The 14,733-nt window shown below is 35.0% G+C and overlaps 1 protein-coding gene and 1 long non-coding RNA gene across 10 annotated transcripts; one reads left to right on the forward strand and one right to left on the reverse strand.

Moving 5' to 3' along the window:
- Nucleotides 1-528: 528 nt before the first annotated feature.
- On the forward strand, nucleotides 529-12,885 carry LOC112771378 (putative pentatricopeptide repeat-containing protein At1g03510). 9 transcript variants are annotated; one of them, XM_072226087.1, is made up of 8 exons: nucleotides 529-850; nucleotides 4,216-4,437; nucleotides 4,559-4,663; nucleotides 5,525-5,602; nucleotides 6,965-7,115; nucleotides 7,263-7,333; nucleotides 7,986-8,082; nucleotides 12,456-12,885. In XM_072226087.1, the coding sequence occupies exons 2-8, from the start codon at nucleotides 4,261-4,263 to the stop codon at nucleotides 12,704-12,706; spliced, it is 930 nt and encodes a 309-aa protein (XP_072082188.1). In that variant the 5' UTR covers nucleotides 529-850; nucleotides 4,216-4,260; the 3' UTR covers nucleotides 12,707-12,885. The 9 variants fall into 9 exon arrangements, with proteins under 9 accessions (XP_072082188.1, XP_072082193.1, XP_072082191.1 ...); XM_072226088.1 differs by having other exon boundaries at nucleotides 593-850; nucleotides 4,236-4,437; XM_072226086.1 differs by lacking the exon at nucleotides 529-850 and adding an exon at nucleotides 2,621-2,794 and having other exon boundaries at nucleotides 4,236-4,437.
- Nucleotides 8,554-13,916, reverse strand: LOC112771379 (uncharacterized). The gene is made up of 2 exons (XR_003187043.3): nucleotides 13,731-13,916; nucleotides 8,554-9,025 (listed from the first exon to the last, which is right to left on the reverse strand). It is a non-coding gene; the product is annotated as an uncharacterized lncRNA (long non-coding RNA).
- Between the last annotated feature and the right edge of the window lie 817 nt (nucleotides 13,917-14,733).

Raw genomic sequence — 14,733 nt, forward strand, 5'->3', positions numbered from 1 at the left:
ATCAACTGTCTGCTTAACTAAATTCATCACCCAACTAAAATTTCTTGATCCATCAATCCCTGTAGGATCGACCTCACTTTTGTGAGTTTTACTACTTGATGCGACTCGGTACACTTGCCGGTGAGTTTGTGTGGAATCAATTTTTTCTCATCGTTTTCCGAATTAAACCGATCGGTTCGGTTTGATTTTCGATTGACTCGATAGAAACCAAACCGAAAAAGTGACTTAGTAATGCATTGAAATGAAAATTTTAGACTTAACAAATATGTTTGTTTTATGTTTAGTTGTTGGAATGAGTTAAAATTGTATTGAATTTGAATGTAATATAATGTTATTTCAGTTTATTAATTATTTTAAATATTATTTTATTAAAATTAATTTTTTATTAGCTAGAATTTAAAAATAAAAAAAACTGACCGAATCAAGCCGCTTTAATTCAGTTAGATTCAATTCAATTGTTACACAAATAGCAAACCGATTAATTGGTACTTTATAAAGATCGAACTAATAACACCCCTCCATAGTACCGTGAAACTGTGGAAGCCCCATAACTATTCAAATTTAAGAAAGTCCAAAATTCCGTGTTTCCAATAGAGGACATTGAGCAGAGATTTTTGTCTCTGCTATATCCGATTCTCTGCCACACTCCTAGACTCATCAATTCAACAAATATTAACGTCAATCAAATAAATTCAACATAAAGTCACAACCATTCTAAAAACCACACCCACAAAAGCAAGTTCTATTTTTTTTTTTTTTTCTTCTTTATTTAAAGAAAAGGGAGTTTTGTAACGTCCACCGAATTACCGAAATCAGCCGAGAGCCGCGCACAAAGCTGTGTCTTCAATCTGTGAGTGTCTTCTTTTCTCTTACTTCTTGCTGTTTCTTCTCGGACTTAACTTTATTTGACTTTCACCTTCAACTAGAAATGAAACTCTCCTTTGGTAATGTTATCGAACGTTTCATTAGAACAAATATTACATAAAAGTATAAAACACATTCAAAAAACGAGCTAGATATCCTAATGGCCATAGGAGAGAAACGAGCATTGGAGAGCCCTTTGGGTTGAATCCATTTCCCACGCTTAGAAAGGTTATTACCATAGGCATGGCTTAATTAATTAATAACCCAAAGGAATTACAGGGTGGATGTCTTAGTCAACTGATCATGGGATCTTACTCTACCAACCTTACACGCTTGCTTTCATTCACCAAGCACATATCCTCCCACATAAGCGGTGGTCGTCATGAAGAAGCGCTTGCTGTTTTCCGACACATGCATTCATCTCTTGCCTTGACCCTTGATGCCCATGTCTTCTCCCTCATACTCAAATCCTGCACTGCCCTGAATCGCCCCCAACTTGGCACTTCAATCCATGCTCATGTCTCCAAAGCCTCCTTTCTTTCGAACCAGTTTGTTGCCAGCGCGCTTGTGGATTTGTACGGGAAATGCGTCTCTGTTTCTTCTGCACGCCAGCTGTTTGATGAAATTCCCAGTAGAAATGTAGTTGTGTGGAATGCAATGATATCGCTCTATTCACATTCTCATGAAGTGGGTAATGCTTTACAGCTGTTCCAAGCCATGGATATCATGCCTAATGAATCAACTTTCAATTCAATTATAGCTGGTATGGCAAGACTGGATGATGGGTCATTCAAGGCTATAGCATTCTATAGAAAGATGATTGAACTTGGATTGAAGCCACACTTGATAACCCTTCTTGCTCTGCTTCCTGCTGCTGTTGGGGTAGCAGCTTTGAATTTGATTAAGGAGATTCATGGTTATGCAATAAGGAATGACATCGACTCCCATCCCCAGTTGAGTAGTGGTCTAGTTGAGGCGTATGGCCGAAGTGGTTGCCTTATGCATTCGCATGATGTGTTTTGGAGAATGAAGGAAAGGGATTTAGTTGCATGGAGCAGCTTGATATCTGCATATGCTCTCCATGGGCGGGCAAGGGATGCTTTAGAAATCTTCAAGCAAATGGAATTTGCAAAAGTGCAGCCTGATGGGATTACTTTTCTTGGGGTTTTGAAAGCTTGTAGCCATGCTGGATTAGCTGATGAAGCCTTGTATTATTTTACTAGGATGTACAAAGATTTTGGTGTTGAACCAAATAGTGATCATTATTCGTGTTTAGTTGATGTTCTGAGCAGGGCAGGCAGGTTACATGAAGCATATCAAGTTATACAAGAGATGCCAGTGAAAGTCACTGCCAAAGCATGGGGTGCCCTTCTTGGGGCTTGTCGGAACTTTGGTGATCTGGAATTGGCAGAGATTGCGGCTAGAGCTTTGTCAGAGATTGAGCCTGATAATCCTGCCAATTATGTGCTGTTGGCAAAAATGTATGCTAGTGTTGGGAGACAGGAGGAAGCTGAGAAAATTAGAATGCTGATGAAGGAGCAGGGAGTGAAGGCAACAACTGGAAGTAGTTGGGTTGTGTATTCAGAATGATGACATTAGGAAGCTGAGAAAATTAGAATGCTGATGAAGGAGCAGGGAGTGAAGGCAACAACTGGAAGTAGTTGGGTTGTGTATTCAGAATGATGACATTTGGCTACATGTGTTTCATCCGAAATGATGTTCTTGTAGAAGGATGAGCACATTGATACGGGGTTATCTTAATGAAGGAGGAAAATCTTGGACTAGTGTTGCAATTTTCCCGATGAATGCTTGATGAATGTTTCATAATATGAAAAGATTAATTGTTTTAGAGATGTTGCCTCTTTCACTATGTACTAACTCCAGGCAAGTAGCAATGCATGAGATATCAAGATGTGTTCATGACTGACAGGTAAGGCACACTGGGTGGGAATATGGCACTTGCACTTCTTGTCAAGGTTTTCGTGAATGATCTCCTTTTTGGTCCTGAGATTAAGATTACTTTGTCATTTTAAGATGGAGATAGATGTGAAACCCGTTACAAGAATCCTTCATTTCTAGCATCGGCTACCGCTTTCTAGCAACAAGATAATTCAAACTCAAAATGTTACATTGATCTATAAACTTAAGAATTATACTTTTCTCATGATTTGTTTTATTTTGATGGAAAATAATGATTGTATTGCTGTTTGTTCCTCGACCTGACAAGAGGAGCATAGTTTGCCAACCATGGCACCATGCGTATAGAGTTTATTAGTTATACTCAAAGATTGGGTGATATTATTTGATACATGAATTTGAATTGCTCCATTCCATTCCTTGTTCTTTATGCTGGATCTTTAAAAATTTGGTTTACTTAAAGTAAATCAAACTTGGTGATTAGGCATGTTTTTCTGATTAATCTCTATGAAGGATTAATTGACAAGTTTTATCTAATTGATCTGTATGTGTCAGTCTTAGACTCACATACATCTCTTCACATTCAATCAGTCAGGGACAAAATTTTCCAGATAACATAGATCAATCAGAATGAGGAGTTATAGAGTATAGGTGTATAGACACTAAGAGCAGTAGGTAACTGCCTGGTAGTCAGTGACAGCTGTAACTGTAGTGACTGCTGTACCTCCAACTATATTGTGTGTGAATGAGTTGTGATTACAGAATATATAAGCCCTATATATTCTGCAATCACAACTCATTCATGCCCAACCAATAATATCACATTGAGAGATTCTGATCCAATTGTCTGTTCTCTCTGAATTCTTAAGGAGAGCACATAATTTTTGTCATATTATTTCCAAAACTCGTGATTCTGTTTTGAGAATAAAAATGTTTCATTTTTATAATCATGTTTGCAAAAAACCACATTAAAATTCAATCTTTAAAACACTTTTTGAGAATATGTCTATATTTAACATCATAAGGTATTTTTGTCAGCATGTTCAAAAATTGAATACAGTTTTGGTAGTTTACCCAACATATGATTCTAAAAGTAATTTTCTTTTGATGAATATTTTACTATATTGTAAGAGACAGCTACATATTTGATAATCAATTTTATTATATCTGTTTTTTAATATCAATTTCTATAGCTTTTCTTGCGGCCCTTGCTTAGTGTTGCAAACATGAAGTTTATGAGCTTAGATGTCAAAGAAAATTAGTGAAGAGTACTTATTGGTGCCAAACTTTATATTTGCCGGGCATCACAGTTATGCTTGGCTATTGAATGACCAACCTATATGATATAAAAAGCCTTGTTTTATTCACTACTTAGTTAAACTAATTGACAAGATGGGTATTCCTGATTGCTAATTTCCATGTTTTGAAAAACAGTCATAAATTTCTGCATGTAGTGCATGGCCATGTTCAACATCTGGTATGGCAGCAACAGCAACACATTTTGCGAGACAAGTAGGCACAGCTGTAAAGGAGAAAATTGGAAGGACAAAAAGAGCACAAGCACCATGGTACACCTCTCTGATGGCTGCTGCTTCTCGTGCACTTGTTGAAAGGTTACCATTGGTGGATCTCATTGTTGAAGTCAGAGATGCAAGGGTAGCATGCCACCGCAAACTTTTGTGCTGTTTCAGTCCTCTGTAAATCGTGTTTCAGCTTCTATCTTTTGTTTCTTTCCCTTATTTTAAACTTACTTTTTTCTTCATCCCTCTAATTTCAGATTCCTTTGTCTTCAGAATGTGAGTTATTAAGAAACAACCTATGCTCCTCTAGGCAAATTATAGCACTGAACAAAGCGGATCTTGCTGGTCGATCTGGTTCGCAAGTATGTAATCCTCACCCTTTTTGGTTTTTCTGTTTTCTGGGCATTTTGGTTTCTGAAATGAAGACACTTTCCAAATACACTAAGAATGCTACACCACTTTCACAATAATATTGTAATATTATAATACATGACACTGGATAGTATTGATTCTGACTTTTAATTAGAAGGCATGTATAGTTAAAAGTAAAATATTCACCAAGTATGTTCCATTGGTTGCTAAATTAATAAGATCTAAAGACTGTAAGTATTCTTCAATGTGAGCTTTCCTCTAGTTGTTGAAATTCTTGGTAGAGAAGGGGGAAGACTTGAAATTAATGAGAAAAGTTGCGTTTACACAATGAAGTTGTTAGCTCATATATAGAAGCTTTGAAGTTAAACTAACTGAATAACCTATAGTTACCTTCTACTAATTAATTAATGGACTAATCTAACAAAGGATGATTGAGGTTACCTTATTCAATCTACAATCACACATTGTAGTGAGTGAAATTAGGCATCAGAGAGAAAGTTATAGTAGGAAATATTATTGAAACTAGAGTTTTAAGTGGTTTGGTCATGTGAGAAAAATTGCAAAAGCCTTGGTAAGAAGATTAGATAAAATAGAGGGTGTTCCAATAGTTAGCAGTACAAGGAAACTAAGAAAAATATAAACAAAATCATTAAGAAGAACCTATACTAAAGGACTTGTTTACCGACCAAGGTTATTTTATGAATAATGATGTTATTCGATTCATTTGGCTCCACCAAGTGGGATAAAAGGATTCTGGTTGTTTATGCTGGTAACAAGTGACATTTGAAGTGTTTTAGCTTCTGATTGTGTATTTATTTCATAAATTTTTCTTGTAATCCATTTGTGAATAGGCATGGACTGATTATTTTAGGAGAACAAATTGCATATCATGTGGAGTCGACGCTCATAACAAGGAGAGCATCAAAGAGGTAAACTATACTGAATGTGTACATGTACATGTGGCATGATGCATCAATGGTTTTGTTTGTAGCACAGTATTTTGATTTTTTTCAGTCTAGCAAATAACTTTTGCTCCTTAGGAGAAGTCAGTTTGAGATTCTGAAATTGTTTTCTGTGTTGTTGCTATTCTGAACTCCTTTTTTAAAGTACAATTTTATTTTATCGCAACCTTCATGACTAGTAATTATTATTATTATTATTGTTATTGTTATTGTTATTGTTTCACATGTGGCAAAAGATGCATATTGTAGTGAGTGGAATTGTGAAAATGAGATTCTCAATTGATGTGCAGTGATTCATATGATTATAAAAAGAATTTGGCGTCTTGAGTCTTCATGTGTGTTCTCTTGTAAATTCAATTCTAGAATATGTTCTCTAGGGCTCCATTTGATAAGTGTCTTAGAGACACAAATACATGGACACAGAGGTATGCAAAGATGTTTGGTAGCACTGAGTCAGAGAGACAGAAACAGTAAAACACATGGAGGGACTGAAATACACTTTCTCAATGCACATATTAGAAGGAAGAATACTTGTGTGTCTGTCTCAGTGTCAAGTTCCACCCTATCCTTGTCTCAAATGCAGCCTAGTAGAGAACATTCTATATTTGAATAAATGCATTTGAAATAAAGCACTTTCCACACGATCAAATCCTGTTTATATAACTATCCTTTACAAAGCCCACCGCTCCTGCTGCCAAATGTTCAATTCCTCGGCCTATTTCCTTGCTAACCCATAAATGGCTGTCAATACCTCCAGTTCAAGATCAAAATATGACCAATCAGCACCTATTTTCTGAGCCTCAAGCATAGATGGAGAAAGGTAATTTAGGATTCTTAAGAACTCAGCATTCTCTATGGAAACATCTGATGGTTTGCTACTGATTTTGTAGGGAATATGAATTCGTTCCACTTTCTTGTTAGTGGATATATCAACCGTTAGATATAGTTTACTCACCAATTTGAATGGTGATATCATAGAAAGTTACATAAGGTGAAATCATCTTGAATTTGCTGAAATCTTCTCCTTCATTCTCTATATGTTCACTAAAGGTTGCTCCCAACCTCATCTTGTTGGCAGGCAGTATAGCATGTCCTGCTTTGTTATCTTTGGTTTCTCCTGCACTTACAAAATATTCTTTCATGAAAACTCAAAATATACAAAAGAAAAGGGAAAAAGATCTTGTGCATATTCTACAATAGAAATATGACAACCATGAAATGTGCTAAATAGAGTATAATTTTGATACATCTATATTGATCTTCTTATTTTATTGATACCGATTTTCTAGTTGTTCATGAATTACTAATTGGACTTTTTCCTTTGTAAAGCTTTTGGGCCTTATACAGCGGCAAGTGAGAGAATTGAGGGGAACTAGTCATGCTAATTATACTGCAACAGTGATGTTAATTGGAATTCCAAATGTTGGAAAGTCAGCTCTTGCCAATTCCTTGCATCAAGTGGGGAGAATTAGTGCAGCAGGTATTTAAATTTAAAATTTTCTTACAATTTTGATGTAGAGTAGTTGACATGCTCAACTTTTGAAAAGCACAAGTTGATGTGTATTTTGTCAGTTTGATGAGTTCTATCTTGTAAAATTTATTCTCTATGGAAAAATTCACTTTATAGAAAAAGGAAAGTTGAGGCATGCAACTGTGAGTCCAGAACCTGGGGAGACTAAAGACATAAAAAGTTTTAAGGTTAGCTGTGTTTTATCCCTGCAGTTTGTATAATATTTTAATATTTTTGTAGAATTACATATTTGTAAAACTCCAAAATAGTTTTCTTTCGTCCAATATTTCGTACTTCTATTTGTTGACTTCCCAAATAAATTTATTCTTTTATAGGTGAAACAAAAAAGATTGTTCAAACCCTGTGTCTAATGCTACCTTCTAGCTTGCTCTCTGTTCTTTTAAAAGTTTTTGACAAAGTTTTGCTGTTTAGCTTTGATAAAAAGAATATAGTAAGGCTCAGAAGAATGACATGAGGTTTGGGGGACAAGTGATCCTCACAAAAGCAAAAACAGATAAACGAAAAGCAATTAATGACGCATAGTTATTCCTACCTTATTTTCAGGAACTAGTAGGAACAAAATTTGCATCCAATTTTGTTTTTAATTGTTATCTAGCAAAGACTCAAATAAAGCATATATATATATATATATATAGTTTTTATTTTCATAATCTTATTTTTTGAGGTGTGCATACCCTTAAGATGCTAAAACCAAGAAAATTGTTTATATGTCCTAACTTTTTGAGCCAATGACAAGTTAATCAAGAACTTGTTGCAAATTTTGTCTTAATTGCATCTTTTCATGCTTTTCTCTCTGCTAAAACTTTGCTTTCCATTCAGATTGGTAGTCATCCCAATATTTTTGTCTTAGACACACCATCTGTTTTATCTCCTGATGTTCCTGACGTTGAAGTACTATCAAAACTAATTTTAACAGGTGTGTTAAAAGTATTTTTATCCTTTTCTTGTGTTTGCTGTGTTGTGTTTATTAAACGAACATCACTTGGTTAATGGTTAAAATGATTTCTGAAAGATCAGATGTGTCAATTTGGTCTTCGAAACATCAGAGGATTCAAATTAGTAAAGATACAACAATGAATCAAATCCGTCTTCTATTAGATGATAACGTGTCACATAATTATTTATGCCACATGTCATCATCATACTAATGGAAGGGTTAATTTGACTCATGGTTGTATCTTTTAGGATCAATTTGAGGCATCTGAATTTTTGAGGACAAAATTGAATGCACATGTGATCTTTCAATGACTATTTTGAGTGTTTTACTCTGGGAAGTTAAGTAGAATTTATATATTTTGGATAATATATCTTCCTCCTCATAACTGTACTTTCATTCTGGTCTACCATAATGTAACATCCTACCACACAAAACTTTACGCTTAAACCGTAAAACAGAGGTGGTGTGGTATTACGACCTCTAAAATAAAATATATACATAATAATATCGAAAAGGATACAGTAAGTCTTGAAAAACAGATAAAGCAAAATCACAAAATAAAAAGCATAATACTCAGAATTAAGGATTACTTGTGTGCGAAGAAAACTAAAGTTTATAAGCACAACTAAACAGAAAACAGGATTAGGAGGTCAAGAATATAAGATAACAAGCCTCCGACTCAGTCTACGAAGCTAAGGTTGGCCGGAGAATATTCACATACAAAATATACAACCTTTAACCCAAAGATACATGTTTAAAAATCCTAGTTCTCCATAAAACCTCTAAGAGGTACCAAAATAAAGTAAGTTGTCGGAGAGTTAAATACATAAGATTATATACAAATATACACCCAAAATAATAACCCAGAAACCACTTCGCTGTAGAGCTCCAGACGCCTACTGAAGTGCCTCTCGACTTGCATCTGAAAAACAACAACATAGTATGGGGTGAGAACTGGGGGTTCTCAGCATGGGAAATGTGTCATGCACATAAGATATAAGATCTTGGGAATGCCAGAGGCAATCCTAGAACGCCGACACTCAGATATTAAAGGTTAAAGTATTAATATAGAAACCATAAACAGGTGGTCTACTAAGGATATCTAAGCTTAACTTGAACTTAACCTTAGTCTTTCCAGCTTTCCTCCATTCCTCCATTTCCAGTGAATTTGCATAGACAGATAATCAAACAAAAGCAAACACAGATAGAATACAAGTAATACAAATAGCAAGTATAACAGTTAACATATTATAATTAATTAGGCACTCCCAATTAATGCATAGCAAACAAGCAAACAATATGCACATGATGTATGCCTGTCCTATGGCTGATGAGCCTCATCTGTCGGTTATCAAGCCAACCCGACAAGTCCGGCTGCTAAACCCTGGACTGTCCTCCTGTCGCGCATCCTCGAGAGTCTATGCATAGCTTTTTCACACACACACACACACACAATGGGGTACCATTCCCGGAAATTTATATGTGCCCAGTCACCCTTACGACGTAGGGTCAATAGAGTATTGAGTCTCAACCTGGAACACGTGGTGGCAAGCCACGGTACTTTACCTAAGGAAACTCGTATCTCAAATAATTGAATGCATAATCCAAAAGCATTCATAATACTTGTAATCATTGCATAATCATTTTCATTAAAGTCAACACCATATGCACTCCAAGTATTTACATTTCCATAGATAATTCATCAATTTTCAGTCTTACTTCACCTCCAAACTACCCCATTTTCTAACTTCATCTTATTACTAGAGTTACTACTATGCTTTAAGGTTAAAAGAATGAAAATAGAGGTTTAAAAATTTGAAATTAAGGTTAAAAACACAAAAATTCAGTTTTACTGAAATAGGGGCCACGCGTACGCGTGGGCCATAACAAAATCTCTTCTGCTATTAAGAAAGAAGACCATATAGTCTATATTGAATTTGCATTATTGAGTGTGTTTGGAATCCAACAAACCTAGAGAAGAATTGATTTAGAAATCAAATAATGTATTTGGAATTTAACAAAATAAGAAAGAATTTATTAGTCGAATCCTATACTTTTCATATCTTATACAACAACAACAACAACAACAACAAAGTCTTGTCCCACTAGGTGGAGTCGGTTACATGAATCAAACGACGCTATTGTACTCTATCATGTATCATGTCTACAGAGAGACTGTTTACATGTAAATTTCGTTTGACCACCTCATGGATGGTCTTCTTAGGTTTTCCTCTGCTTCTCGCCTCTGGTCCATCTTCCATCTCATCCACCCTCCTGACTGGGTGTTTTATCGATCTTCTTCTCACATGTCCAAACCACTTAAGACGCGATTCAACCATCTTTTTCACAATGGATGCTACTCCAACTCTCTCCTGTATATCTTCGTTTCTTATTTTATCTAATCGCGTATGACCACTCATCCATCTCAACATCTTCATCTTTGTCACACTTAGCTTATGCCTGTGCTCCCCTTCGGCCGCCCAACACTCCGTACCATAAAGCATAGTCGGTCTTATAGCGGTGCGATAGAATTTACCTTTAAGTTTTATAGGCAGTTTTTTGTTGCATATAAAACCAGATGCACTCCGCCATTTTGACCAACCTACTTGGATCTTATTATTTACATCTTGTTCAATCTCTCCATTATCCTGTATGATGCACCCAAGATACTTAAAACTTTTAACTTTTCGTAAGATGTTTTCTCCAATCTTCACTTCTATATTAGGGTTTTCCCTTCTAAAACTGAACTTACATTCCATATATTCCGTCTTGCTACGGCTTATGCGCAGACCATACACTTTCAGAGCTTCTTTCCAAAAGTCCAACTTCTTATTTGGGTCCTCCCTTGACTCTCCTATAAGGATGATATCATCGGCAAAAAGCATGCACCATGGCACAAGCTCTTGGATATGCTCTGTGAGTACTTCCAAGACTAATGTGAAAAGGTATGGACTTAAGGATGATCCCTGGTGTAATCCTATACCAATAGAAAATTCCTCTGTCACACCACCTTGAGTTTTCACACTAGTTGTGACCCCATCATACATCTCTCTTCTTTTTTAAAACCTTCCATAAAACCTCTCTTGGCACCCTATCATACGCTTTTTTTCAAATCAATAAACACTATATGTAGATCCCTTTTATTACTACGATACTTCTCTATCATCCTTCTTAATAGGTATATCGCTTCAGTGGTAGATCTGCCTGGCATAAATCCAAATTGGTTCTCTGTTACTTGTGTCTCTTTTCTCAACCTCCGTTCTATCACCCTTCCCCATAACTTCATGGTATGACTCATGAGCTTGATCCCTCTATAGTTTCCGCAACTTTCTATATCCCCCTTATTCTTGTAGATAAGTACTAAGGTGCTCTTTCTCCACTCATCATGCATTTTCTTTGACCTTAAAATCTCATTAAAAAGTTTGGTTAACCAGTTGATACCTTTTCCTCCAATGCCCTTCCAAACCTCAATTGGAATATTATCAAGTCCTACTGTCCTGCTATTTTTCATCTGTTTTAGAGCCTTTTTTACCTTGAAGTCTCGAATCCTTCGATAGTAGTCAAAGTTTTGATCTTCTTCCCTTGTTAGATAGGATATAATATGATTTGGATTTATTTGAGTTATAAATATTTGAAAAGACTATTTCGTCCTTTAAACTTTTACCAACCCTTAGTACTAATAAAAAAAACTTTTACCAACCCAAACACAATGCTCCAATTGATGACCTTGCAAAGAGAATCAAATTTAAGATCTTTTTAAACGTAATAATTGATTTGGAAATCAAGGCAATTGCAAACCCATTCTTTTCATAATTATTCCAAACATGATTTGATTTATTAGTCAAATCAAATCAATTCAATTGAGCTTATCTTAATTCAAATAATTTCCCTTTCTTTTATATTCCAAACACACTCTAAATTCCTTTAAATAAATGTTTAGATACTACAGGCATATAGAAACTTAATGAACTTAACTATCAGATCCAAAACTAGTTGAGTTGGCAACTATTAAAGTTTATTCTTAAAGATTGGACCATAAGACCATTCTGCCTTTCTTGGTGCAGTTAACGATTTCATTTTTCAAATGTTCTCATGCCACAATATTTCTTCATCTTCTATGCTTCAAGTTATCTTCCTTCATTAAGAAAGTGCAGAATTGTTTTCATACCAAATTCCTTCCTTCACTAACAAGCAAACTCGTAAAAGTGAAGCAAACGTACCACAAAAACAGCTATCCTCATGAAAAGCAATATACTATTTCTGTTTTAGTTTAGCTTTTGTAGTTCAAACTTTTGGATAATATCTACATTTTGTTGATAGAAATCATGCCTTTGTTTTAATTCCTTATGCAGGAACAATCGGAGATTGTTTGGTCAGTAGAAAAGAAATTGCTGAATATTTTCTGGCTATTCTCAACTCTAGTGAGGAATACAAGAAATGGGTAAAATTATCAAGTGATAATACTGTCGGAATATACCACGGCATTCCAAAAGGGTGTTTGACTTTTTCTGAGTTTGAAGGAAAGAAGAAAAAGCAAATTCCAACTGATCACACGCAGGTATTTAATAAAGAAATCGGACAGTCCGTTTTCTTCACTTCATAGTTCAGAAAAAACTGTCCCCACATTCATGTCTAACACCACCCACTTCCTTAACCATGCACAACACACAGAATTTACATATCCAAAAAATTGAGCCACCAAACATTTCAATAGTTATAATCAAACATCCCAAAGGTAACAATCAAATTTACGATAATTAATCTAAAACATTTTACATTTTAGTGGTGAAACCAATTAACATTGAAATGTTTCGATGAATACAAAGTCAATAACCAAACTTTTCAATACATATAATCATGCATTGGCGCATTGCTATTAAAGCAATCAAACCATAAAAGAATCCAAAACATTTCAAAAACCATAGAGGCCAGCAGAATTTATTGTTTTTGGTCAGCGGTTAGCTATCATTATTTAAAAGTATGGGCTAAAATAAATGTTATTAAATAACTAGATTAACTAATTCGATTAATGACTAAAAATGATAGTCAAAAACAATAAATTCTGCTTGCCCTTGAGCATTTCTCTAAGCGAATACTTTAAAATTAACAATCAAACCAATAAGTAATCAAATATTTCAACAGAATTATTCAAACATTTCAACTCTAAAAATCAAACACGGAACGATGTTAGGATATGTATACCACTATATGTATGTGGCTGATTGGTGACTCAATTAATTTTGGTGTTTACGTGGTATTTTTGAAAACGAACTTCCTGGATCCAAATTTGTCCAAAAGGGTGAAATTGTAGTATGCAAAATTAGATACAGGTATTCTTTCAAGGAAGGAATGGGAAAAAAAAAAATCAAAATCAGAGTTGTTATGAGCACGATTTGAAAAGAAACTAATGAAAGCTACATCAAGTTCAGCACACCATAAACAGCGGTATGTGGGGTGTCAAATGTACTGCGGCAAAAATTGTGAAATTTGAAAAATGAACTCAAAATTGTCAGTAGAAGTTAGTGCGAAATTCGAAACCCGGAAACAAAACTAGAAACTATAAAATAGTAAATATAAGCAAATACACGGGGAAAAAAGCATCGAAATTAGAAGAAGAAATTTCGAACCCGAAGGAAGATGAGGGAGTAATCAGGGGAGTGAGTTTGAGAAGAGGAATGGAATGCGTTGAAGGAAACCGTCGGTGGAATCGGAGTAGTGTGAGCTGTGACTGTGTTGTAGCTGTAGCAGCGGAGACTGAGAGTGTCAAAGAGGCCATTTCTCTCTCAAGTCTAAAACAAATCAGGACCTCTTGTTTCCAAGATCTTTTCTTTTTAATGCCCTAATAAAAGTTTAATGTTACTCTAATCGTGAGGTAAGACTGTAGGTACCAAAGCCGAATGGATAATCGATTCAGACAATGGATCATTTGGTTAGTGGTTTGATGAGTAAATTTTTATAATAGTCCTCAAATTTATATAATTATTTAATGCGGTCTTTGAAATTTTAATTTTATTATTGTAGCCTTTTAAATATAGTTCTAACATCATAGTAATTTTGTTAATAAGTAATAGTTCAAATGGCATAGTCTCTTCATACTCAATTAAGAGGTTGTGGGTTCGAATCTCCTATTTTTGATATTAAAAAAAAAAAAACATCATAGTAATTTTAGGTATCTTTTCGTAATGAGTCGGCTATTGGCGCATGGACTTAGTATTACGTTATTATGCTAGAGGTGTCAAACCGTTGTTATTTTAGTTTGGAATTCAATTTGGAAAAAACGAAGCCATTTGGATTATCACTCGATTCGTCTTTTCTACTTCCAATTTTTTTCTCTTTCTTCTTCTTCTCTTCATCAATAGTGCTGTTGTAGGGTTTTATATAGTCAAAATTTTGAGACAAAAAAACATCCGACTCAAAATTGAGTTAGTTGTTCGTTTCTTCTATTACAAGCAAGAAGAGTTAAGAGTTTTATTTTCCAAAACCAAAAGATCATAAAAAATAAAATTCGGAATCGAAACCTGGCTTTTTCAATGGAGTCCGCCAAAAAACAACACAAATTACTGCACTAGATCCTATTCCCAAACCTTAAAGATGGTACTTTTCTGCCTAAAATCTATCGCCGCAACCATG

The sequence above is a fragment of the Arachis hypogaea genome, chromosome 18 (genome assembly GCF_003086295.3).
Source record: "Arachis hypogaea cultivar Tifrunner chromosome 18, arahy.Tifrunner.gnm2.J5K5, whole genome shotgun sequence".
Lineage (NCBI taxonomy): Eukaryota > Viridiplantae > Streptophyta > Magnoliopsida > Fabales > Fabaceae > Arachis > Arachis hypogaea.